This window comes from Aquarana catesbeiana, linkage group LG13 (genome assembly GCF_042186555.1).
Source record: "Aquarana catesbeiana isolate 2022-GZ linkage group LG13, ASM4218655v1, whole genome shotgun sequence".
NCBI lineage: Eukaryota > Metazoa > Chordata > Amphibia > Anura > Ranidae > Aquarana > Aquarana catesbeiana.
Window position 1 is genome coordinate 51,942,655 of NC_133336.1, and position 26,704 is coordinate 51,969,358.

The following is a 26,704-nucleotide window of genomic DNA, read 5'->3' on the forward strand; positions in this document are numbered from 1 at the left end:
CAATGGTAGCCAACACACTCTGATGCATATGCCCAGGTGCACACCCACAAAGAAATCCATAAACTACAGGCCTGTCCAGTACCACATCCGTACTTTTATACTATTGGAAAATTACAGTCACAAGGTCAACATAAAGATACTCTGTTTTGTTAAAGCTTTGTGAATTGAGCCTTTAGAATGTCAAAGTTGTATGCTAACCCATATTTATACTTACAAGAGGGGTATGGCCCTGCTCCTCCTCCCTATTGGCCATTTAATCCTTTCATGACCCGTGGTCATTGGGACTTTGCATAAATTTTCATCTTGGAACATACCAAATATTTTTTTTTATCTGGAGCACTTTTGTTTTATAAAACCATTTATTTTTACTATCAGTCCTTGGCAGAACCACCTTTAAAGCTGCACTTCAAGCAACCTTGGGCACTCTGTAGGGATCTGTGAAAAAAGCTACAGTGAAACACATTATGTAACACAACAAGCCTCTGCAGGAGCAGAGAGAAAAAGCTCCCATCTTGTCACAACACCTCACTCTGGAATATGCAATGACAGTAGCTAAGAACGAAAACCTGCATCACAACAGGAGTGGCACTGGAAAGTCTACATGAGGAAATCTTTGAGAAGGACCCGAGGCAGAGGCTGGGCGAGGCACAACGAGGCCCCATTTTCTCACATTAGAAGTTCAAGATTAACCTTTCAGTTGCCAGTGCCAAGTTCACCCCCACTATTAAAGTGAAGGTGAACGGGTGGAAGTAAAGAAATACTATTCATCAAAACTTTTCCAGCAGCAGTGGTTCGCCCTTAGGGTGTTGGGTGGGACTATTTTTTTTCTACTATATTTACTACTTTGCAAAGGTAAAATAGCATGCATCAATGTCTGCTATGATAAACGCTTAAAAAATGTATAGTGTGTGACTTTGGCCTGCAGTGCTGGCTACGTTGTGCAGAAGTGTCCAACTGTGGATTCCCAACAAGTGAAAATGTCTTGAGAGTTAAAAAACAAATAAAAAAAACAAAAAAAACAAACAAAATAGATTGCATGGGTTGTTATACAGCCAGACCTTTTCCGGTTGTGCTTCTCTTTTAGAGTCACGGAAGTTGTTTACTTCTGTTACCCAAAGTCAGTTGATAGTGGGCTATTACCTGCTGATAGGGGAAAGCTACGCCAGGTTTAGGAGGTATCATGACAATATTGTTAGGATTCACCGGGCTGTCTGATTGATGGCTGGCTCTACATTTCAGCATGAAGCTGAGAGCTGGAATCAGCCGCACCCACCAACTTTGCAGCTTGGTGTTTCAGTGAGTGCAGGAGGAGCAGAGCATGGGGTGCAGGGACTGTCACTATTCTCCACGCTGAGTATTGGTGGTCATGTGATCTGTCAGCTCTTGGTCTTGGCCCACATCGCACAGCTGCAGTGTCCAACCGATGTCGGAGCATAAAAGTATGTATTTTTTTTTTTATTGTCACCTCAAAATTTTAAGACCTTGTAAGAGGATCTTAATTCGGGGAGGTGGAGGCTGGCTTTCCAACCTTTTGACCAGCTGTCACATGATCAGTAATATACATCAGGCGTTGCCTGTGACAGTTCAGTTAAGGTGCTGAGAGCATACAGTAGCCAAACATTTTTTTGACTAAACGAGAAGGTAGGGAATGGTCTAAACCTGTTAAATTACAACTATAGGCAAAACTTTTTTTTCTTTTTGGATAGAGCAAAGCAGGGTTATAACCCGTCAGATTTTTTTTTTCGCCATCTGTGTTCTATTGGGGGGGATTTCACTTCACTTCCTGTCCCATAGCCAAACAGGAAGTGAGAAGAAATTTGAACTGGTGTAACCATTGGAACATTTCCCCTCTATTACTTTGAGGACAACTCAAAATTTGGTATTTTCTTTTACTTTCAATGATGATGGTAAACATGACAAACAGAGAGGGTGAAAAACTGACAGGTGTTATAATCCCTCTTCACTCTATTCAAAACCAAAAAAAAAAAGTTTTAGTTATACTTTAAGCTTTGTTCTAGGTTTGTGTCCAGTTGGGAAGTTGTCACCAGAGCACATGTCCCCTCACAAGGGGAGGGGGGGGGGTGTGGTGGGTTGTTGGACACAGGCAGACATTAAAATCCAATCACTTTGCCACCATTTAAAAAAAAATAAAAAATAAATGAACAATTGTTATAGATGCACATTTTTTTTTTTTTTTGCCAATGGCATACAAAATGCTCCAATTTAAATTTCCATATAATAAATTGACACAAGACACAGAGAAGACCAACTGAAATCACAGTTTCTTTAGACACTTCCAGTCACAAGGCTCGCTGACATAATATTGATTAATTCGATTTACTGGTACCAAAACCTTTTATTCTTGCTTCACTAAAGTGAGTAATTGCGCTGTCATGGCAGGTTACTTTTAAAAGATGTGTAGGCTTACCTGAATTTTACAGCATTCATCAGAGGGGTGTCCCCATATCTGTCCTTGGCGTATACAGTGGCTCCATTATTAAGCAGATACTGGACCACATTGTAGTGACCTTCACAGCTGGCAACGTGTAATGGCGTTCTGCCATCATAGTCCTCACTGCTCATGTTCCCCCCCTGTTCAAAACAGATGATCAAACATACAGAATATTTTAGAAGGTAAAAACACAGGACCACCACATTAACAAAATGTTATTTGAAGACCACTGGTTCTACTTAAAGATAAATGAGTTTTATGCACTTGCTGCATAAAGGTCAGTGATACTTACCTGTGCTTTAATGGTCCGACATCCCTCACTGGCATCTTCTACCCAGCTTCTTTCTGGGTGCCAGGCTGCAGCCGTCTTCATTGGCTGGCACGGGACGACATCACTCCTGCTCATGTGCAGGAGTTCAGTTATCCACGCAAAAAGGATCAGTGCCAGAATGTAAACTGGGCTGCGCTTGTGTTTCAGTGAGTGCAGGAGGAGCAGAGCATGGGGTGCAGGGACTTGTCACTATTCTCCACTCTGAGCAGACCAAGAACGGGCAATCAGTGGTCATGTGATCTGTCAGCTCTTGGTCTTGGCCCACATCACACAGCTGCAGTGTCCAACCGGTGTCGGAGCATAAAAGTATGTATTTTTTTTTTTCATTCATCACTTCAAAATTTTAAGACCTTGTAAGAGGATCTTAATTTGGGGGCAACTCAAAGTACATTCCAAAGACGACTGAGCAGGCAGTTTGTTTTTCCTTTATTGCCCATCTCTTCTGCAATAAAGAGCCTGCCTGCTCGCAGTTTTTAAGCTCGGTTCACACTGCTGTGACCTAAAGACCTACTTGCGACTTTTATGATTTAACTTTGTAGTCTATGGCACTCAAGTCTCACCAAAGTAGTGCAGGAACCTTTTTTTTTTTTTTGTTGCTGCGACTTGAGTCGCATCAATTAAGGCGACACCCATTGAAATGAATGTGTTTTGATTTATCATGCAACTTTGTGTCTCACAATAAGGCACAGCACTTTAAGACCCAATCCCAGTCAATATGCACTTTGTTCTGGATATGGCAGGGAAGGGTTATAGATTGTCCTACTGCCATCTGTGCAGTAATTAGGAAGATTTCTTCTCACTTCTGTAGAGTGGGAAAACATTTAGAACACCTGACAATTGCTGTCTGTGCCTTTCTACCGTGTGAAAACCATGCCTATTTCTGATATGGATAACACAGAGATAGGAAGTGAGGGAAAATCTCCCCAATAGGACTACATACAAATATACATTTGATAAAAATTTAAACAGTTATTCCCCACTCTAATCAAAACAAAAAAAAAAATGATTGGTTTAGATCTAGATAGTTTTATGGTGCCTCTTAAAGATCTTTATGGGCTTCAGGGCCTTTGATGTACATGACTTAAAGTGGAAATTCACTCTCTCAATTAGCACTGACTATTTATAATCCTTATGATGCTAGCATTAGTAAATAGATATGAAGGAATATTATATTTACTTGTTTTAAACTTTTTTTTTATCCATTTTTCAGTTACTTCATGATTTCTATGCCTAGGCAAATGTCATCATACATCCCAGGAGTCTTCAGGAGGGGAGGGGAGGGGTAATCTCAGCTAAGCACACCCACCCGCCTGCAGGGCAGGAAGTAAATGCTACATGAATCATCTCCCCTTACTCAAGATGGCCACAGCCAGAAATGCTAGGGTAGCGGGGGGGGGGGTATCTCTTGCTGTTAGAGAATCCAAGTTATAAGAAGCCAGGCTGACTTAGCCCACCAGGCTACACCAAAAACAAAACAATATTGACATTTTTAGAGACACTTACCATATCTCTGATTGCTTCCAGTGCATTAATGTCTCCGGTTTTAGCAGCGGCACAGGCCAAAGCTGGTGTCAAAGCATCTCTTACCGCCTCCAATTCCTGCAAATAAAAACATTACTGCTGAAGTTACCAAAAATGGCATGTCCCTTCTACATGGATTCTGTAGCAAACAGCTTTACAGACATTTCCTCAAAAAAGGTAAAGAATTAATTTTCCTGATATATTAAAAAAAAAACACAACTTCACGCTAAGAGTCACGTGATTTGTTTGTATTTAACTCCGGTTAAATGGGAAGTCTTTTCCCATCTAATTTTAGAAGGGTCATTATAACACATGACACATTATTCACACAATCCCAAATAGAAAACTCCCAATGGAAAATATAATTCATGATAATTATTGGGAATGGAGCAAAAACCGGGTGTAGTTTCTGCACAAATATGAGTTAAAAATAGACGACAACTAATAGATGTGGGCATGCACCGGGTTACTGAGGTTGGGGGATTAAAAGTTGGAAAGGAGAAGATTATTGGACTTCTCTAAAAGTATTAGTCTACTGAAGCCTGATATTTCAGTTTTAGTAGATACTTGGATGAGCAATACCTCCAGATTTTTCTCTCTCTCAAATTTTGGGCACACAAGGCAAGTTTTTCTTTCATTCAACTCAGTGAGCTTAACGGGAAAAAATAAAACCTTGCAGATTGCCGTACTAACACATCCGATGTTAGTGTGGCGATCGCCCCACTGAGCTATTGTGTTCTGACAGGGGGGACAACCCCCTGTCTGAACACACTGATGCTTGTTCAATAGAAGCCGGTCATAAAGGCCAGCTTCTGTTGAACGAGGAGCTGTACACATGGGCTTGAAAGTCAGCCAGTTCCTGCTGAACAGACCATTTTCTGACATTTTCGGCGTACCCAGCTTAAGACTCTGATATTAAGAATTCTACAGCTGAAATGACAGGTCTGCCCACCTGCTACAATACATGACATGACGGATAGCAGAAAAGGGACAGCTGTAGTAGCAGCAGCCAAAGTGATAGGAGCTTTATGCAAGATTTCCCAATTCGTTTTTTCCATAAGGAGTCAGGAGATGGGTAAGGAAAACAGAGTCTGTTTTTTGCTACTACAGCTGTCGCCTTACAAATACCAGTTTTGCCTTTAGCTCAGGGCCTAATGCAGGTAAATCTAGCAAGGCCTGTGCTTTAGGCTGGGCCTGGTAGTTTTGATTTGGGACTGGGAATGTTCAGTGCAGTGGTGCGTGTGGCCACTTGTGCTGACTCCCCTGCTTCCAGAAAGGTGCTTTAGGAAAACAAATGCCTTCAGCCACCAAGGTCCTAAAAGCAATTTAAAGCGATAATAAAGCCTTGTTTTTTTTTTCCTGTTATACTTACCTGCTCTGTGTAAAGGTTTTGCACAGAGCAGCCCGGATCCACCTCTCCTCGAGTCCCACCCCGGTGCTCCAGACTCCTCCCAGAAGCTCCATGTTCAGGTGTTTTAAATAGCCTTGCAGGAGTTAAATGTCATTTTTGTATGTGTGCGCTGTAATAATTTGTTCCAGTCACACATTAAGCTGTGGCTCGACCCTGCCCCTCCATCTCCTGATTGGCCAACTGGCTGTGATTGACAGCAGCGGGAGCCAATGGCTTCCGCTGCTGCCAAAAGCCAATCAGGAATGCGAGTTCCCAGAAAGGAAAGGCTCTCGTGGATATTGCTGGATCAAGAGGGGGCTCAGGTAAGTATTGGGGGCTGCTGCACAAACAAGGTTTTTTTACTTTCATGCATACAATGCATGAAGGTAAAAAAAAAAAAACCTTGTCCCTTTACAACCACTTTAATGATGGCCAAGAGTGGAGAAGCAGTACTCTGCCTATCAAATGTCAGCAAACTGTTTTGTGGGCCACTGTTGGCCAGCAATTATTTTGGCTAAAAACGGTTTTGTAATTGAACTTTCAAGTTCTTATTTCTACCAATCTGTGGACACCCAGAGATGTCCAGCAGCATTTCTGCTCCAGCCCACAAAGCTGTGCATTTAGTAGAATAATCCACATGTAAAATATTTTCTGATGCCACAGCCAGGGATCACATGATGTCCAGAAGCTTACTTGCATACGAGGAATTATAAAAATGTAACTTGAGTTTGATGAAAATGTACCTCCTTGCAGCTCACACCAACAGACCTGGCGACCACCTGGATGAACTTGCTGTCTCTTAGAGAGATTTTAGCACCAGTGGCACTGACTGTCATCTCTCCCCGGAGATTTTCATACAGCATCTGCAAAAGGCATAGCAATTTTACTGTATACACTCTTTTATATCCATCTAAATACACACTATGAAAATATGCAAATACTAAAAGTAAATTTTTGGCTATAACAATAATGTTCAATAATGCTGCACAAAGCACAGTTGTTCGAGTAAAATGTTTTCGGTTTATTAAGCATAATATGCCTTAGCCAACAATCAATGAGCAATCATCTCTCACTGCAGCAGTGTCGGTGAAAGGGACAGCACTAAAATCATATTGGTTGCTCGAAGTTACAATCCTTGCAACTGATGATCCGTGTAAGCCTCTGTGGCCCCCAGTGCTTTTAGAAACCATGGCATGCTGCAATTGTACACAAAGTATCAAGGTAATCTAAAAGCTACATAAAGTCCAGATTCCCTGGTCCTACCTGTTTCTTCTGCTCCAGGCTGAGGTGCGTTTTACCCAAGACGTATGAAAGCTTTGCTAGCGCTGCCTCTGGAGTTAAATCGCACCCTGGTATGACCCCAACCACAGAAAGAGCCTACAAAAAAAAAGCAGAAAATAACACAATAAATACCATATACTGTAAAACATTTTATTTACATATCATAAAAAGAAAAAAAAAGGGGGTCACCAAGGACACCCTGGGCAAACTTTAGAGGCACAACAAACCTGAGAAAGCATAATCAAAATAACAATATAATCAATTTTATTAAATATAAATACATACAGTACAAAGACATTGACCAAAGGTAATAAAAAATCATCTATATAGGAATATACATGATACAAGCCCAGATGTGTCTACGCGTTTCATAAAGAACTTCTTCAGGACACAGTCAGGTTTCAGTTAATACACAAGAGGGTTTCACTTGTAAAGAGGCTTTCACACGCTCAAAAACAGTAGTTCAAATTCATTCACGTATAGACGTCAAGGTCTTAGCAGTAGATGTGGATAACTATCAACTGTTTCCATTTACATCCAATTTCAGGCTTCAGTTGCAACAAAGAAAAAGCCAATAACTAGCCAGTGATAAATAGTCTCACTGCAGCAACCATCAGAGGGCATCAAAGAGCCCATAGACCATATCTGCTCAATGGTCCATAAGGAACCGTGCAGAATGCACTGGGGGAGCTTGAAGAGAAATTGGATGCAAGTCCCCAGGAGGATACAGAGATGTTCCGGATCTGATTCCTGATTTGAGGAACATCTCTGTATCCTCCTGGGGACTTACATCCAATTTCTCTTCAAGCTCCCACAGTGCATTCAGCGCGGTTCCATATGGACCATGGAGCAGATACGGTAGACGGGCTCTTTGTTGCCCTCCTATGATTGCTGCAGTGCAACTAGTTATCACTGGCTATTTACTGGCTTTTTCCTTGTTGGAACTGAAGCCTGAAATTGGATGTAAATGGAAACAGTTGATGGTTATCCACATCTACTGCTAAGACCTTGACGTCCATACATGAATGAATTTGAACTACTGTTTTTGAGCTTGTGAAAGCCTCTTTACAAGTGAAACCCTCTTGTGTATTAACTGAAACCTGAATGTGTCCTGAAGACGTTCTACACGAAACGCGTAGACACATCTGGGCTTGTATCATGCATATGTCTATATAGATGATTTTTTATTACCTTTTGTCAATGTCTTTGTACTGTATGCATTTATATTTAATAAAATTGATTATATTGTTATTTTGATTATGCTTTCTCAGGTTTGTTGTGCCTCTAAAGTCCTCCCAGGGTGTCCTTGGTGACCCCCTTTTTTTCTTTTATGACATACAATTTATATGGATGTGGCTATAAGAGTGTTCATTGTCTTCTATTTTGTCCATTTTATTTACATAAGAGCAATTTACAGAGAAATACAATAATTTGATTGTACCTAGCCCTGAAGGACCTTACAATCCACAGGATAAATACTTTTAATAAGACTTCTCTTTAGTGTAATATACTCATCCCCTGAAACACAGCTGGTGGTTTTTGTCATCAAGAGCTAGTGACCCTTGCAAGACTTACCCAACATCACTAACTGTATAACAAAAAGTTTATATTCTAGACTAGAGCATAGTGACCCAGAGTATAATTTGCTAAATTCAGATACCTATTAAATCACTGCGTTTACAGAAAATCTGTGCAGTGTTCTGAAACACATCCCAAGGCCTCTATCCCCGAGGTGCAGTGTTTATGCGGGAGCAACCTCCTGTGCATTCTCCTAGCTGTGTGGAAGTACCAACTTTCAGAAAGTCATCACTTTTGAAAGCTCCAGCAAAGTACCAGAAAAGGACATCTCTAGGGAGATAGAAACAAGCAACCAATAGTGCCTTCTGTATAGTGGCTGTGCTGAGCCTTTTTCACACTGGTATAGAGAACAGGGATTTATTTATTTTGTGTCACTGAATTTTTCCAAATGCTTTGCCAAGCACCTCAGTAAGGCCTTCAGATGATTTTAAACTAAAAATATAAATATTCAGAAGTTATTTGATGCAGTGGATGCTTTTGTTTTCAACTTTAGGGCAAAGTACATTTTCTGAAAAGTATAGAAAAAATGAAGAGGAATTATCTGTAAATTCCATACCTAACAGTATAGTACAGGACTGGTACTGTCCGGTGACTGGACACAGGCAAAGATTTGAAGGATAAGTGCCACTCTTTCCCCCAGCGTACCCACTATAACCCTACCCCACTCTATGAAAGTTCAGTCTTTTTAGCAAGCAATGCAGAGTAACAGAGAAGACAAACATTTTTAAGAGTTTTTTTAAGCTTTTGTCTGGGTATTTGAGCTTTGGCTAATATTAGCCAACAGAGAAAAATATAATCTGTTTCATTGTTTGTTGCTATGTTTTTCAGCTTTTTATCCACTTTTGTTTATTAATCTTTATAACCTTTATACGGCTTTTTTTTTTTTTGTAAGGGGTTCAAGATTATGGCTAGGGGTAAATGTATTTATTTTATTTGCTTATTATTTATTTTGTTTGGTTAGGGATTAATATTAGGGCTAGGAGTTGGATTTATTTTTATTTATAATTATTATTTATGCATTTTATTTATTTTTATTATTGCATTTGAGCAGAAAAATGCTTAGAAACGCACAACAAAATGTGCTAAAACGCAAAAAAAAAAAAAAGCATGAATGCGACTTATAGTGGGGATGTAGACCATATCCATAGAGAATAATTGATTTTTTTTTTTTCTCCAGCATTTTAGAGCCTAAGAAAGGTGGGCAACAACAAGGAAAACAGGACCGTGCCAATAGGCCCAACAACAAGGGTCAACAGATCCAACTCAGAGTGCTGCTGCAGGAATCTTCTGGCTGAAAACTGCATCCATAGAAACCTGGACGTCTACCAAAGAGAACTTGAAAATGTTATGAACTGAAGGGCAGGTGGTGGCCTTGCAAAGCTGAGCAGAAGCCTGATGTTGAAATGTCCAGAAAACACCCACAGATCTGGTGGAGTAAGCACGCAAGAGTGCTGGAGGTGTCTAGAGTGTAAGTTCTTCTGATGAGTGGTCTTATCCACCTGGCAAAAGTGGATTTTGAGGCAGGATGTCCTTTGCAAGGCCCTGAAGACTAGACCAAGAGAAAATATAGGTCTCTTTTGTAGAAGCTGTCGCTTTTAGATAAGCTTTGATTGCTCTTCATTGTCTGGACATTGGCAGAGCTAACTCTTTGGGGTGCTTAGAAGCAAGGCAAAAAGTGGTAAGAACTATGTCTTTGTGGAAGTTAGATACCAACTTAGGCAGAAAGGTAGGTCTTAGACTTATTTCTTTGTGAAGGACCAATAGATTATTCCTTACAAGAAAAAGCTGCTAGTTCAGAGACACATCTGACACACTACATAGCCACTAAAGAAGGCTACTTTGTGAGGAAGGGAGTTCTCTCATGGGTTCAAAGGGTGGTTTCTGCTAGGCAGAGAAACTCAACTTATCCCAAGGAAAGCATATGGTGCTGTAGGGGAGGTCCGATCCAAGCAACACCTTAAATAAAAGGTTTTTAACAAGGAAAATTAAGCCAGAGGTTTTTGGAAGAAGATGGAAAAGACTTGAAACCTGTCCCATAAAAGTACCTAAGCCAAACTCTGGTCAAGCTCCGATTATAGGAAGGCCAGAATACAAGGCAGATAAATCTTTAGGATTGAAAGGCTTGTGTACACACATCAGGCAAAGTAGGATTTCCGGGTACGATAGTAAAGCTTTCTGGAAATGGCTTTTGGGGAATTACCAAATCAGAGACACCCCTGTCCCTCAAATTCCTGGCTTTCAAACAGGCCATGCTGTTAAAGCCACTGACTGAAAAGCAGGATGGAACATCACCAGCTTTTTCTCCTGCCCTACTTTGCATAGCAGTTGAGGCAAGACATAACTGAACTTAAACGGAGTCCAGGGCACTAAAGAACATCTATTCAAAGTTCTAGAGCAGGGGTGGGCAACCAGTAGCCCTGCAGCCGTTATGGAACTACATTTCCCATGAGGAATTGCACGGCTGGCAGTTACACTTACTCCCAGAGGCATGATGGGACTTGTAGTTCTGCAACAGCTGGAGGGCCTCAGGTTGACTACCCCTGTTCTAGAGGATCCTTAATCCTGGCTACAAAACAGTGGTAACTTGTTGTACTTGGTGGCCAATACCTCCATATCCGTAGTTCCCAATTTCTTATATAGGAGATTGAAGATGTCAGGATTCAGGGTCCATTCCACTTAGTCATCTTATCAGCTTGAGCTCCAGGAAGTCGATAGGGAGTTTGGCTTCCTTTAGTGACCATGTTCCCTGAACTGTGAGAGATTGGAACACTCCATGGGTGTGGTAGAAACAAAATCCTAATTATCAAGGCTGGATTAGAAGCCACCAAGTTAGGGAGTTTTATATTTGACTATGAAGGTTGACAGAAGGAGCGTGCTTGTTTCAGGCCAACAAGATGTTGTACAGCTTCAAATGAGGTCACTATGAGGCCCAGAACCACCAAGTGATATTTCTTTGATCTAAAGAGCCAAGCATGAGATCTTAGGGGCTATGTCCAGAATGAGGCATTTAAAATAAAGAAAAGGTTGGAAGAGCAGGCTTTAGATAGTTTATTACCAGATTCAAGGCCTGAAGTATCTAAATTGTCCTTTAAACATTGACAGAGTAGAAGGGGAGAAGAGTCCTTCAGAAGGATGTCTAGGTACCCCATTACCTAAATATCCTGGGTTGAAACATGCAAGTACCTTTGTGAATACTCTGCAGAGGATAGGCCAAATGGCAGTAACAAATTAAAAGTGTGGGTCTCCTGTGCCAAGCATAGAAAGTGCTGGTGAGGTGGGTAAATGAGAATATATAGATAAGCATTTTGGATGTCTGCTGATGCCAATTATTCCCCTTTTCTCAATGAGGCAGTAACCAACATTGCAGATTGCATGCAAAACTTGGGAACATGAAGGTACTTTAAGGATTTTAGGTTCAGCATAGGTCAAATACCCCCACTAGGTTTTGGCACCATGACCAGGTTTGAACAGACACCTTTGAACCTGTTCTCCAGAGGAACTGGAGCAACAACTCCCTGGGGCAAGAGATGGTTCAGCACAATCAGCAGATCTGGCTGTCCTTGAGAAGATTTCCATTGGTTGGAAAAAAAAAAAAAAAAAAAAAACGACAATGAGGGGTTAGATCTTGGAACTCTATTTGAAACCAATGAATGAACCCACATGTCTTGGATCCAGATAAAAGCTAACAAATGTCCCCCACTCTTATGCCCCGTACACATGTTCGGACATTCCGACAACAAAATCCTAGGATTTTTTCCGACGGATGTTGGCTCAAACTTGTCTTGCATACACACAGTCACACAAAGTTGTCGGAAAATCCGATCGTTCTGAACGCGGTGATGTAAAACACGTACGTCGGGACTATAAACGGGGCAGTGGCCAATAGCTTTCATCTATTCATCCTGAGCATGCGTGGCACTTTGTCCATCGGATTTGTGTACACACAATCGGAATTTCTTACAATGGATTTTGTTGTCGGAAAATTTTATATCCTGCTCTCAAACTTTGTGTGTCGGAAAATCCGATGGAAAATGTGTGCCCACACACGGTCGGAATTTCCGACAACAAGGTCCTATCACACATTTTCCATCGCAAAATCCGACCGTGTGTACGGGGCATTATAGTGAGGGTGCTCCTTTGTGAAGAGGGTTTTGAAGTAGACAGTTTGGTTTTGCGTTCCATGTCCTGCACCGAAAGAAAAGACTGAGTTTTGGCTTTGAAGCTGAAGCCTGAGGAGAACCAAGGAGCACTCTTCTTTTTGAGGATGTAGAAGCATTTTTTTTCAAACATCTGAAAACTTAGCAAATAGTTCAGGTCACTTGAAACCTCAAAAATGCTATAATTTTGTGGTTTGCCATCTCAAGTCTTGGCCCTGTCCAGTCAGTTTGTGATGTATCCCATCTTAAATATATACAGTTGTGCTCATATGTTTACATACCCTGACAGAATTTATGATTTTTTTGGCCATTTTTCAGAGAATATGAACAAACTTCTTTCACTCATGGTTAGTGTTTGGCTGAAGCAATTTATTATCACTCAACTGTGTTTACTCTCTTTAAATCATAATGACAACAGAAACTACCCAAATGACCCTGATCAAAAGTTTACATACCCCAGTTCTTAATACCGTGCATTGCCGCCTTTAACATCAATGATAGCTTGAAGTCTTTTGTGGTATTTGTGGATGAGGCGCTTTATCTTCTCAGATGGTAAAGTTGCCCATTCCTCTTAGCAAAAAGCCTCCAGTTCCTGTAAATTCTTGGGCTATCTTGCATGAACTACACGTTTGAGATCTCCCCAGAGTGGCTCAATGATATTGAGGTCAGGAGACTGAGATGACCACTCCAGAACCTTCACTTTATTCTGCTGTAACCAATGACAGATAACCAATGACCGGTCGACTTCGACTTGGTGTTTTGGATCACTGTCACGTTGGAATGCCCATGTACGTCCCATGCGCAGCTTCCTGGCTGATGAATGCAAATGTTCCTCCAGTATTTTTTGATAACATACTGCATTCATCTTGCCAACAATTTTGACCAAATTTCCTGTGCCTTCGTAGCTCACATATCCCCAAAACATCAGCGATTCACATCCAAACCTTTCATCATGTGGCGTACGGGAGGCTTGTTGACTCCTCTCCAAATGTAGCATTTATGGTTGTGGCCAAAAAGCTCAATTTTGGTCTCATCACTCCAAATGACTTTGTGCCAGAAAGTTTGAGGCTTGTCTCTGTGCTGTTTGGCGTATTGTAGGCGGATACTTTGTGGCATTTGCGTTAATGGCTTTCTTCTGGCGGCTTGACCATGCAGCCCATCTTTCTTTAAGTGCCTCCTTATTATGCATCTTGAAACAGCCACACCACATGTTTTCAGAGAGTCCTGTATTTCACCTGAGGATATTTGTGTTTTTTTTCTTTGCATCCCGAATAATTTTCCTGGCAGTTATGGCTGAAATTTAGTTGGTCTTCCCGACTGTGGTTTGGTTTCAACAGAACCTCTCATTTTCCACTTCTTGATTAGAGTTTGAACACTGCTGATTGGCATTCTCAATTCCTTGGATATTTTTTTTATATCCCTTTCCTGTTTTATACAGTAAAACTACCTTTTCCCACAGATCCTTTGACAATTCTTTTGCTTTCACCATGACTCAGAATCCAGAAACGTCAGTGTAGCACTGGATGAAAGATACAAGGGTCTGTCAGGAGTTCAGAAACTCACTGACCCTTTTACACACACACACACACACACACACACACACACACACACACACACTAATTACAAGCAAACAGATTACAGTTGAGGATGGTTACCTTTAACCGCTTCAGATCCGGGCCATTGCCAAATGACAGCAACAGCGCGGATCTAAATTGCCGGGACTACGTCTATTGACGTCGTCCCGTGCACGAGCAGCCTGCGCGCCCCTTGCAGGGCGCGCGCTCGGTGATCAGCGAGTCTATGAGACTCGCCTGATCACAGATCAGAGTAAGGGGTTGGTCCCGACCCCTTACCACATGATCAGCTGTCAGCCAATGACAGCTGATCATGTGATGTAAACAGAGCCGGTAATCGGCTATTTTTCCTCCTCGCGCTGACAGCGTGAGGAGGAAAAAAAAAAACCCGATCACCGGCGGCCATGATCGGGACATCAGTCCCGATCACGGCGATCTTATAACACAAAGCAATAGGCAGCAGTGCTGCCTACCAGTGCTCACCAGAGTCACCCTTCAGTGCCCACAGTGCCATCAATCAGCGCCACCCATCAGCGCCACCCATCAGCGCCACCCATCAGCGCCACCCATCAGCGCCACCCATCAGCACCCACATCAGCGCCACCCATCAGCACCCACATCAGCGCCACCCATCAGCACCCACATCAGCGCCACCCATCAGCACCCACATCAGCGCCACCCATCAGCACCCACATCAGCGCCACCCATCAGCACCCACATCAGCGCCACCCATCAGCACCCACATCAGCGCCACCCATCAGCACCCACATCAGCGCCACCCATCAGCACCCACATCAGCGCCACCCATCAGCACCCACATCAGCGCCACCCATCAGCACCCACATCAGCGCCACCCATCAGCACCCACATCAGCGCCACCCATCAGCACCCACATCAGCGCCACCCGCCAGCACCCACATCAGCGCCACCCGCCAGCACGCCCATCAGTGTCACCCGCCAGTGCCCATCAGTGTCACCCGCCAGTGCCCATCAGTGTCACCCGCCAGTGCCCATCAGTGTCACCCGCCAGTGCCCATCAGTGCCACCTTATCTGTGCCCATCAGTACCGCCTTATCTGTCCCCATCAGTGCCGCCTTATCTGTCCCCATCCGTGCCGCCTTAACTGTGCCTATCCGTGCCGCCTTAACTGTGCCTATCAGTGCCGCCTTAACTGTGCCTATCAGTGCCGCCTTAACTGTGCCTATCAGTGCCGCCTTAACTGTGCCTATCAGTGCCGCCTTAACTGTGCCTATCAGTGCCGCCTTAACTGTGCCTATCCGTGCCCACCATTGCCGCCTCATCAGTGCATATCAATGAAGGAGAAAAATTACCCGTTTGCAAAATTTTATAACAAACTATTAAACATGATTTTTTTTTTTTTCAAAATTTTCCATCTTTTTTTGTTTGTTTAGCAAAAAATAAAACCCCCAGCTGTGATTAAATACCACCAAAAGAAAGCTCCATTTGTGGGAAAAAAATGATAAAAATTTCATTTGGGTACAGTGTTGTATGACCGCGCAATTGTCATTCAAAGTGCGACAGCGCTGAAAGCTCAAAATTGGTCTGGGCAGGAGGGGGGTTTAAGTGCCCAGTATGCAAGTGGTTAATAGCCATTCAAACCCCTTTGTGTCAATTTGTGTGCATGTTATCAGGCCAAAATTACCAGGGTATGTAAACTTTTGAACGGGGTCATTCGGGTAGTTTGTTGCCATTATGATTTAAAAAGAGTAAACACAGGTGATTGATAATAAATGGCTTTAGCCAAACACTAACCATGAGTGAAAGAAATATTTGTGTGTCATTAATATTCTCTGAAAAAATGGCCAAGAAATCATAAATTCTGCCAGGGTATGTAAACAATCAGCATTAGGATAAACAAGACATAAAAGGCCTCTCCAACATCCAGTATCCTTTACCATTTCATAGTATTTTCTAAGCTACTGCCTTTGAACAAGCAGGCAGTGATGTCAGATTATAGTTAGAACCCCTGATGTACATACTAATCCTGCATCATCAATTCAACATACTGAAGCCACTGGTTCATCACATGGCCAGGCCAATTGTATAGCATAAGCAGCTATGTTTAAGCCATGTCCCCCTGGCGCATGCTTACTTTAAAGAGGTTGGGAGGTATCTAAATTGCAGGCCTCTCCGAAAAATTAAGCCATATAATGATCAGTTTAAAGTCTGCAGCGGTTAAGAAACTACAAGTCCCAGCATGCCCCACTACGCCAACAGCTTTAGGAGCCATGCTGCTTATTTCTCACTGGCCCTTATAAATTAAAGGTAAAACCTCTTCATATATGTTTTGTCAGATTCACATACACTTGAATTTTGATCAAGGAAGAAGTCTGTTAATTGCAACAGACAGATATACTAAAACTACCAACCTTTCCTGTTGCATATGACACTGTAACAGAACCTCGCAAACACTGAGTGCAATTAATGATTATCAGTCCACGTTCTGTGGCAGCTTGTAGCTCTTGAAGCAGATCAATTCGGCAGTCTGGGGCATTTCCACTGCCATAGGTCTCCAGCACAATGCCCTCCATTGGTGGCTGAAGGAAAGCCTTTACCTGGGTGAATAAAAAGAGTGAATATCTCCACCACAAAGTGCTTTCTGTAAACATTTTAATATCGCCAACAGTGTAAACATAGTCTTTTACTGGGGTCTCAGTCAAGACATGCACGGTCTTGATCAGCAATTCAAACCCAGAAGATAAAACATAGGGCAAGCCACATGTTCACTTCAATTGTTAACCCACCAGAGGTTTATAAGTATAACAGACAATTTTGTCCACTTTCTTTAAATCCTCACCCATCTTGGGTCATACAAGTGCCTTGCAAAAGTATCCCCCCCCCCCCCCCCCCGACATTTTTCATGTTTTGTTGCCTCACAACCTGGAATTAACGTGGATTGTTTGAGGATTTGCATCATTTAATTTACAGAACATGCCCACAACTTTGAATTTATTTATTTATTTTTTTTAATTGTGAAGCAAACAATAGGACAAAATAACAAAAAAAGTCAATGTGCATAACTATTCACCCCCCTAAAGTCAATACTTTGTAGAACCACCTTTTGCGGCTATCACAGCTCCAAGTCGCTTTGGATAAGTCTCTATGAGCTTACCACATCTTCCCACTGGGATTTTTGGCCATTCCTCCTTGTAAAATTGCTCCAGCTCCTTCAAATTGGATGGTTTGCGCTTGTGAACAGCAATCTTTAAGTCTGACACAGATTTGCTATTGGATTTAGGTCTGGGCTTTGACTAGGCCATTCCAACACATTTACATGTTTCCCCTTAAACCACTCAAGTGTTGCTTTAGCAGTGTGTTTGGGGTCATTGTCCTGCTGGAAGGTGACCCTCCGTCCTAGCCCCAAATCACACACAGAGTAGTACAGGTTTTGCTCAAGAATATCCCTGTATTTAGCACCATCCATCTTTCCCTAAACTCTGACCAGTTTCCCAGTCCCGACTGCTGAAAAACATCCCCGCAGCATGATGCTGCCATCACCATGTTTCACTGTGGGGATGGTGTTCTTTGGGTGATGTGATGTGATGTGTTGAGTTTGCGCCAGACAGAGTTTTCTTTGATGGCCAAAAAGTTAAATTTTAGACTCAGACCAGAGCACCTTCCTTCATACATTTTGGGAGTCTCCTACATGCCTTTTCGCAAACTCAGAATGTGCCATTTTGTTTTTTGCTGAAAGTAATGTCTTTCTTCTGGCCACTCTGCCATAAAGCCCAACTCTGTGGAGCGTACGGCTTATTTTCGTCCTATGTAGAGATACTCCAGAATCTGCTGTGGAACTCTGCAGCTCCTCCAGGGTTACCTTAGGTCTCTGTGATGCCTCTCTGATAATGCCCTCCTTGCCCGGTCTGTGAGTTTTGGTGTGCGGCCATCTCTTGGCAGGTTTGCTGTTGTGCCATGTTCTTTCTATTTGATTATGATAGATTTGATGGTGCTCCTAGGGATCATCAAAGATTTGGATATTTTTTATAACCTAACCCTGACTTGTACTTCTCAACAACATTGTTCCTTACTTGTTTGGAGAGTTTCTTGGTCTTCATGGCAGTGTTTGGTTAGTGGTGCCTCTTGCTTAGGTGTGGGGCCTTTCAAAAAGGTGTGTATATGCAATGACAGATCATGTGACACTTAGATTGCACACAGGTGGACATCATTTCACTAATTATGTGACTTCTGAAGGTAATTGGTTGCACCAGAGCTTTTTATGGGCTTCATAACAAAGGGGGTGAATACCAATTATCAGTTTTTTATTTCTGAAAAATTGTTTTATGTATATAATTTTTCTAATTCTACTTCACCAACTTAGACTATTGTGTTCTGATCCATCACATATAATTCAGATTAAAAAAAACTTTGAACTAAAGGCTGTAATGTAACAAAATAGATAAAAAGCCAAGGGGGTGAATACTTTTGCAAGGCACTGTACATAGCTTCTTAGCTTTGCATTTGCATCGAATCTGCAGCCCTGATGAGTGTACTGTGACTATGTCTCCCCCGCTGTCAGAATACAGTCACAGCGGGCAGGATTTCCCCATCCACCTTGATGTGTGTGGTTTGGGGAATCAGGTCAGATTTTTTTATTCAACCCGTTAAAAAACAAAAAAAACACACAAAAAAAAAAAAAAAAAAAAAAAAACCTCACCTCCTCGCTTCCTAAGCCTAAAATAAGTATGCCTTGTTAGGGTGTATAGAAAAGAAGGGATAGACATACAGTAGCAGCAGTAATTCCAGGGAATATTCGTAGCAGGCCCACATTTCTGTTCATGTCTGTGTGCACCAGGAACTTCTTGGTGGTGTTTGCTCGCCAAACAGTCTCCCAGTTAACTAGAAAAAAATCAAAATGCCTGTTAGCAACATCAAATAGATCATTAAATTATGTACAAATAGGTCAAAGCATTATAAAGCAAAAGCATGAGGAGAGGAGAGCTTGTGTCCCCCACATGTGTGACAGGGACATTTACACTGATATTTAGGGCAGTGATCAATGTCCTGTTTATCGGTGCAGCCCCAACATTGCCCATTAAAGCAGCCTATCAGAGCACATAAGTGAAGGAAAAAAAATTACTTATTTGCAAAGTTTTATAACAGAAACTAAGCCTTTTTTTTTTTTTTTTTTTTAAATATACTGTCTTTTTCATTTCTTTAGAAAAAAAAAAAAAAACCCCAGTGGTCATTAAATACCACCAAAAGAAAGCTATTTAACCACTTAAGCGCTTCAGCTCCGGAAGATTTTACCCCCTTCCTGACCAGAGCACTTTTTGCGAATCGGCACTGTGTCGCTTTAACTGACAATTGCGCGGTCGTGCGACGTGGCTCTCAAACAAAATTGACGTCCTTTTTTTCCCACAAATAGAGCTTTCTTTTGGTGGTATTTGATCACCTCTGCGATTTTTATTTTTTGCGCTATAAACAAAATAAGACCAACAATTAAAAAAAAAAAAAAAAAAAAAAAAAAAAAAAAAAAAACGCATTATTTTTTACATTTTGCTATAATAAATATCCCCCAAAAATATATATAAAAAAAACATTTTTTTTCCTCAGTTTAGGCTGATCGTATTCTTCTACATATTTTTGGTAAAAAAAAAAAAAAAAAAAAATCGCAATAAGCGTTTATTGATTGGTTTGCATAAAAGTTATAGCGTTTACAAAATAGGGGTTAGTTTTAAAGCATTTTTATTAATAATTTTTTTTTTACTAGTAATGGCGGCGATCAGCGATTTTTATTGTGACTGCGATGTTATGGCGGACATGTCGGACATTTTTGGGACCATTGTCATTTATACAGTGATCAGTACGATTAAAAATGCACCGATTACTGTGTAAATGACACTGGCAGTGAAGGGGTTAACCACTAGGGGGCGGGGAGGGGTTAAGTATGTCCTAGGGGAGTGATTCTAACTGTAGGGGGGAGGGGCGAGCAGTGTCACTACGCTGATCACTGCTCCCGATGACATGGAGCTGTGATCAGTGACACTTGTCACTAGGCAGAAGGGAGAGATGCTGTTTACATCAGCATCTCCCCGTTCGTCCTCTCCGTGAGGCAATCGCGGGTATCCCCGCGGTGATCGAGTCCGCGGGACCCGCGACCCGACTCACGGAGCTCCCGGCGACGCGCACGCAATGGCACAGCGGGGAATTTAAATGGACGTACCTGTAAGTCCATTTGCCGAGCCGTGCCATTCTGCCGACGTACATCGGCGTGCGCCGGTCGGGAAGTGGTTAAGGACTAGCCTCGTTTTGGATTTTAGGTGTTTACATGTTTAAAACAGGTTTTTGTGCTAGAAAATTACTTAGAACCCCCAAACATTATATATTTTTTTTCTAACACCCTAGAGAATAAAATGGTGGTCAATGCAATACTTTTTTTCGCACCGTATTTGCGCAGCGGTCTTATAAGCGTGCTTTTTTTGGAAAAAATTCACTTTTTTGAATAAAAAAAATATAAGACAACAGTAAAGTTAGCCAAATTCTTTTTTTAGACTGTGAAAGATAATGTTACCCCAAGTAAATTGATACCCAACATGTCACGCTTCAAAATTGCGCCCGCTCGTGGAATGGCGTCAAACTTTTACCCTTAAAAATCTCCATAGGCGACGTTTAAAAAATTCTATAGGTTGCATGTTTTGCGTTAGAGGAGGTCTAGGGCTAGAATTATTGCTCTCACTCTACCGGTCGCGGCTATACCTCACATGTGTGGTTTGACCGTCGTTTTCATATGTGGGCGCTACTCACTTATGCGTTTGCTTCTGCGCACGAGCTTGCCGGGACGGGGTGCTTTAAAAAAATGTTTTTTTTGTTTTCTTATTTATTTTTTCACTGTTTAAAAAAAAAAAAAAAAAAAAAAAAAAAAAAAAAAAGTGGATCACTTTTATTCCTATTACAAGGAATGTAAACATCCCTTGTAATAGAAAAAAAGCATGACAGGTCCTCTTAATTCTTAATTCTGAGATCTGGGGTCAAAAAGTCCTCAGATCTCATATTTACACTTAAATGCAAAAAAATTAAATAAATAAAAAACGACAACAAAAAAATATATGTCTTTAAGAGGTATGGGCGGAGCTGATGTTATGACGTCGGTTCCCCCCTCCTATGGTATGGAGACGGGTGGGGGCCCATCTTCCCCCTCACTCGTCTCCATACTACGGACGTGACAGGTCCCAATCGCCTCCGCCGCTACCGACGGCTCCAGTAAGCGCCGCCGATGACGGTGATCTCGCGGCGAATCCTCCGCAGAGACCACCATTATCGTACACAGAACCGCTGGCCCTAAAGATGGATACCTCGGTTGTGGCAGCACCTGCTGCCGTTACCGAGAAATCCATCTTCAAAGAAATGATGTATATATACAGTGGCCGGTCGGTAAGTGGTTAAAAAAAAAAAAAGATAAAAATTTCATATGGGTTCAGTGTTGCATGACCGCACATTTGTCATTTAAAGTGTGAGAGCGCTGAAAATTGGCCTGGGCACGAAGGGGGTGAAAGTGCCCGGTATTGAAGTGGTTAAGACCCCTTCCCTAGCCTAAAAGAAAGTAAAAGTCAGAAAACTACCGAAAAAACAGATCTGGATAATAAATGAAAGCTCTTCGCCTGTGGGTTATCTTCATTTAACAACTTTTTAAATATAAAGTGACTTAGTATAACCTACTGTATAATAAAAAGCCCCAGTTTTAAATTACTGTAGGCCGCTCAGTTTTTTCAGGCAGACCTGAACGGATGCTCCATGTACCTCTATGGAGCGACGGATGTCAGCGGTGACATGTCCTCTCTGATACGCTAAATGCAGACGGATGGTGACCCAATTTTCCATCAGTCTGGTGGATCAGATGAAAAACGGACAAAATCGGTCTGTTTTCATCCAATCCCCCATAGAGGAGAGCGGAGCTCTGACAGGTCCGTCCCTGCACAGTGTTCAGACACAGACCTGTCATCCACCGGCTCAGCGGGGATCAGCGGATTGATCACTGCTAAGCAAGCGTCTGTGAAAACAGATCCGCATGTGTGAAAGGGGCCTAGACTGTGGCACTTGCATCTTTAGCCCGAGCATTCTGGTAAAGAGAAGGTGAGCGATTTAAACAAAAGGTAAAAGTGTTACAGTGAGTGTAAAGCCTGGAATACACTATAAGTTCTATATCGTTCAACCCAGCAAGCTAAATGGAAAAAGAAAAACCTGACAGCTCGCTGTACTTACACAAGCAATGTTAGTACAGTGATCTCTCCTGCTGTGTTATTGTGTTCTGACAGGAGAACCGCCTCCTACACTCCGTACCAGAACATACCAGTCAGCACTTGCAGTTATTGGCTTGCAGCACTGAACGGATGCCGATCACATGCTGGTTTTCCAGCATGCCTGTTCGACAGAAGCCGGTCGGCTAGCTTCTGTCGTACAGGGAGCTGTAAACAAGGACCAAAATTAAAATAATATAAGGTATCATACAATCATGTATTTTCAGAGGTTCTGTAAAATAAAATGGTGGCTATTGCAATTTCCTATATTGCATGATATTTGTGCAACTGTTTTATTGAACGCATGCATTTAAAGAAGAACAAAAAAACAAAAAAAAAAACAAAAAAAAACACCACACTAAAATGAATTTTAGTATTTATAAAAACAATAGAATACACATTTTTTCTAACATAAAAAAAGTGTTTGTGTCAAGTAAACAGATACCAAACATGTTGAGGCTCAAAATTGCGAGCACCTATGAAAAAATGGTACCTAAAACTTTCCATAGGTAAAACACTTTCAAGTGTAACTTTCGAGTTACCACGCTCTCTCTGACACCTTACATGTGTAGCACCATTGCTGTTTACATACATGTGCACGCCATATGTGTGCATTCGCATGGAGGGACAGGGGTGCTTTTACTGTTTTTTTTTTTTTTTATTAGAATTTAAAATGTAAAAAAAAAAAAAAAAATTCTATTCACTTTATGGCTCTCACGCCCCTCAAGTGAAAGCGTGGGCTAGTGACAGGTCCTCTTCATGGAAGCATCAGGGGTTTATTAAATCCCAATGTCGCCCCTACCATCCACTGCAGCTTATCAGGCACAGATAGTGTCTAATTAGCTGCTTACCTGGCTTCAACAGTCACAGGGAAAGTCCACAGTGAACCCAGAAGCGATGAAACGTTTGTTGTGTCTGAGCTGAGCTCATTCATCGCAAAGGAGATTGAGGGGAGCGGATGTTCTCCTGAGCTCCTCCTGCTCGATATGACAAAGTTGTTTACTTCCATCCTGGGCTCCTGTCTGAAAATCACGGCGAGCGTCACCTTTTCAGTACTGTAAAAGTGATCGAGCAGCTCTACAGATGCCCAAATCACTTTTACATGACAGTCAATCGCTGAATCACTGTGAAGCTTCTTTTAATCCCTTGAAACCCAGGACATTTATAAAAATGTACCCTGGTAGACAAGTGGCTAAGCATTCTGTGTGCCAAAACTACCAGCACTGAAAGTGAATGTATCATACCCAACCATCTGCTTTAGGGTTACTAGAGTTTTAACATCTTAATGCATGCTAGACTTCTTTTGCTCGTTACAAATCAGAGTGTACACAGTAATCGTGCCTCAGCAGTATGTAAGGTTACTTTGGTTTCTTTCACAGTATACAGAGGACACAAGATTTCCCTAGTACTGTATTCCAATCCCTGTTTCTCAAACATACAAATATATGTCTGAATAGGAAAATACTCCCCATTAAAATGAAAGCACAATTATATTATGTAGCCATATAGATGAGTACAGTAAAGTATCTTGCTATTCAGCTTTTGTCACAAACTCCGATTGTCTTTCATAACAAAACGTTACGCCTGAGTAACTGAACCAAAGTAAAGGTTGAACGTGACGACTACCAGCTTTGTCTGACAGTCAGATGCCAACTTATTCACTATGGATCTATTTAAAGACACACTATACAGAACAAACCCGTAGTCAGGCTGTACCACGCAAAAATAAGGGCAGCAGATAAGCTGTGACAGAACATCTGATTTAGAACAAGGCAGCCATTTTGAGGCATTGTAACAATATCACTGAAATAATTTCTTTGGTTATAAAACCCCTAACACAACATTACTTACATTTTGATAATAGAAGAAATAAGACTTGTGCACTTACAATAAAATGTTGGTCTTGGGAGTTCATCAAGGGACACAGGAAGTTTTAAACCTTTGGGTTATACTGCTGTCTACAAGACGCACTAAACCCTGGCTAGCAACAAAAAACTGTAGGGTATAGCCCTGCTACTACCAACATGCCTCAGTTTTGTAGCAAATCAGTAAAGAGAGAATTATCATAAACACAGAAGGGTGGAAACCAAGTCCCTCTATAGACTCCAGGAAAAGGATCAGGGCATATTAAAATCCTGTTTTGTTTCTCAGTCATTGAGGGACACAAGACATCTTAACGCAGATTTCCACCCAAAAGTGGAAAACTTCTGCTTTAAGGACTCCTGACATGCCACATTTGGCATGTCTTTGCGGGCACTTAAACCCCCCCCTCCTGTCCAGACCAATTTTCAGCTTTCAGCGCTGATGCACTTTGAATGACAATTGCGCGGTCATACAACACTGTACCCAAATGAAATTTTTATCATTTTTTTCCCACAAATAGAGCTTTCTTTTGGTGGCATTTGATCACCTCCGCAGTTTTTATTTTTTGTTAAATAAATTTAAAAAGACTGAATTTTTAAAAAATGTTTTAATATTTTTTTTATTTTGTTATAAAATTTTGCAAACAGGTAATTTTTCTTCTTCATTGATGTACGCTGATGAGGCGGCACTGATGGGCACCGATAGGTCGCAGTGATGGGCACTGATGGGTGGCAATAATGGGCAGCACTGGTGGGCACTGATAGGTGGCACTGCTGGGCATTGGCAGGGGGTACTGATGGGCACAGAAGAGGCAGATGTGCCTCCTTCCTCTTCGGGACCTTGAGCATAAGCCGGTGATCGGCTTTTTTCTCCTCACGGTGTTAGCGTGAGGAGAAAAAAAACAAAAAACCCATTACCGAGCTTTTGTTTACATCATGCGATCAGCTGATATTGGCTGACAGCTGATCACATGGTAAAGGGCTGGGATCGGCCCCTTACTCGGATCGGTGATCACCCGAGTCGCAGTGACTCGGTGATCACAGGGCGCGCGCTGGGAGCGCACACAGGGGAGGACGTCATATGACGCCCTCCCTGAAATTGATGTCCACGCTGTAGCCGTCATTCGGCTATGGCCAGGACTTCAAGTGGTTAAAAAAGTCAGAAGCGCTCTCCCTGGGGGTTACCGCGTGGGCGCGTTCCCGAGTCCGGCTTTTGAATCCATAGAGACAGAATGCCGGACTCGGCCCCGCCCCTGCGTCACTGGATTTGATTGACAGCAGCAGGAGCCAATGGCTGCGCTGCTATCAATCTATCCAATCAAGAGTCAAGACAACGGGCAGAGAGGTAGAGCGCGTCTCTGCCGTGGGAATGAACGGGCTCTGGCAAGTAAAACAGGGTGGGGATGGGGGGGCTGGTCAGTGTCAGATGTTTTTTCACCCTAATGCATAGGATGCATTAAGGTGAAAAAACACGAGGGTTTACAACCCCTTTAAAGCTCTCAGTGATTGACTGTCATGTAAAAGTGGTTTGGGCATCTGTAGAGCTGCCCGATCACTTGTACCTGTACGTGATTTCTCTCCTCGGCTCTGGGGCGCTCGCGGCCGTAACGGCCACGGGCAATCGTTCACAGGAGAGGCAAAACGCTGTTCTGTGAGGAAGGAAAATTGAGATCTTGTGTTTCTGCTAAGCAGAAACATGGATCACGGTTTTCCTCCAGTCACAGCATTCCTCACCAGTGTCTGAAAGCACCCTCTAGGGCAGTGATGGAGAACCTTGGCACCCCAGATGTTTTGGAACTACATTTCCCATGATGCTCAACTCCACTGCAGAGTGCATGAGCATCATGGGAAATGTAGTTGCAAAACATCTGGTGTGCCAAGGCTCGCCATCACTGCTCTATGGACACTTAAAGCTTTGATTGCACCTGATGTTAACCCCTTCCCTGCCAATGTCATGTATACAGTGACAGTGCTTTTATTTATTTTTTTTAGCACTGATCACTGTATTGGTGTCACCGGCCCCCAAAAAGTGTCACTTGGTGTCAGATTTGTCTGCCGCAGTCCCGCAAAAAAAAAAAAAAAAAAAAAAAAAAAAAAAAAAAAAGGGAACTGATTTTGAAAAGAAAATTTGTTCGAAATTTGACCGTGTATGTCCTGCTTAAGACTATCACCTCTGAGCCACCTGTCAAATGGTTCTAAAAATTATCGACCAAGATCATGGGTTATATGTGTGGCAATGACAGCCACATATATAAATGAGCCCAAAGCTCCGCTGTTTAGCTGATCTAATAAACCAAAGTATG

General features: G+C 42.2%; 1 protein-coding gene across 1 annotated transcript in view; it reads right to left on the bottom strand.

Annotated features, from left to right (window-relative positions):
* Nucleotides 1–26,704, bottom strand: part of ASPG (asparaginase) — a 126,695-nt gene that overhangs the window by 34,476 nt on the left and 65,515 nt on the right. The window contains exons 7-12 of the mRNA XM_073609927.1: nt 19,029–19,141; nt 16,675–16,860; nt 6,958–7,071; nt 6,438–6,557; nt 4,287–4,382; nt 2,429–2,592 (exon numbers count right to left, since the gene is read on the bottom strand). Of these exons, the coding sequence (XP_073466028.1) occupies nt 2,429–2,592; nt 4,287–4,382; nt 6,438–6,557; nt 6,958–7,071; nt 16,675–16,860; nt 19,029–19,141 (793 nt within the window). The remainder of the gene's footprint in view (nt 1–2,428; nt 2,593–4,286; nt 4,383–6,437; nt 6,558–6,957; nt 7,072–16,674; nt 16,861–19,028; nt 19,142–26,704) is intronic.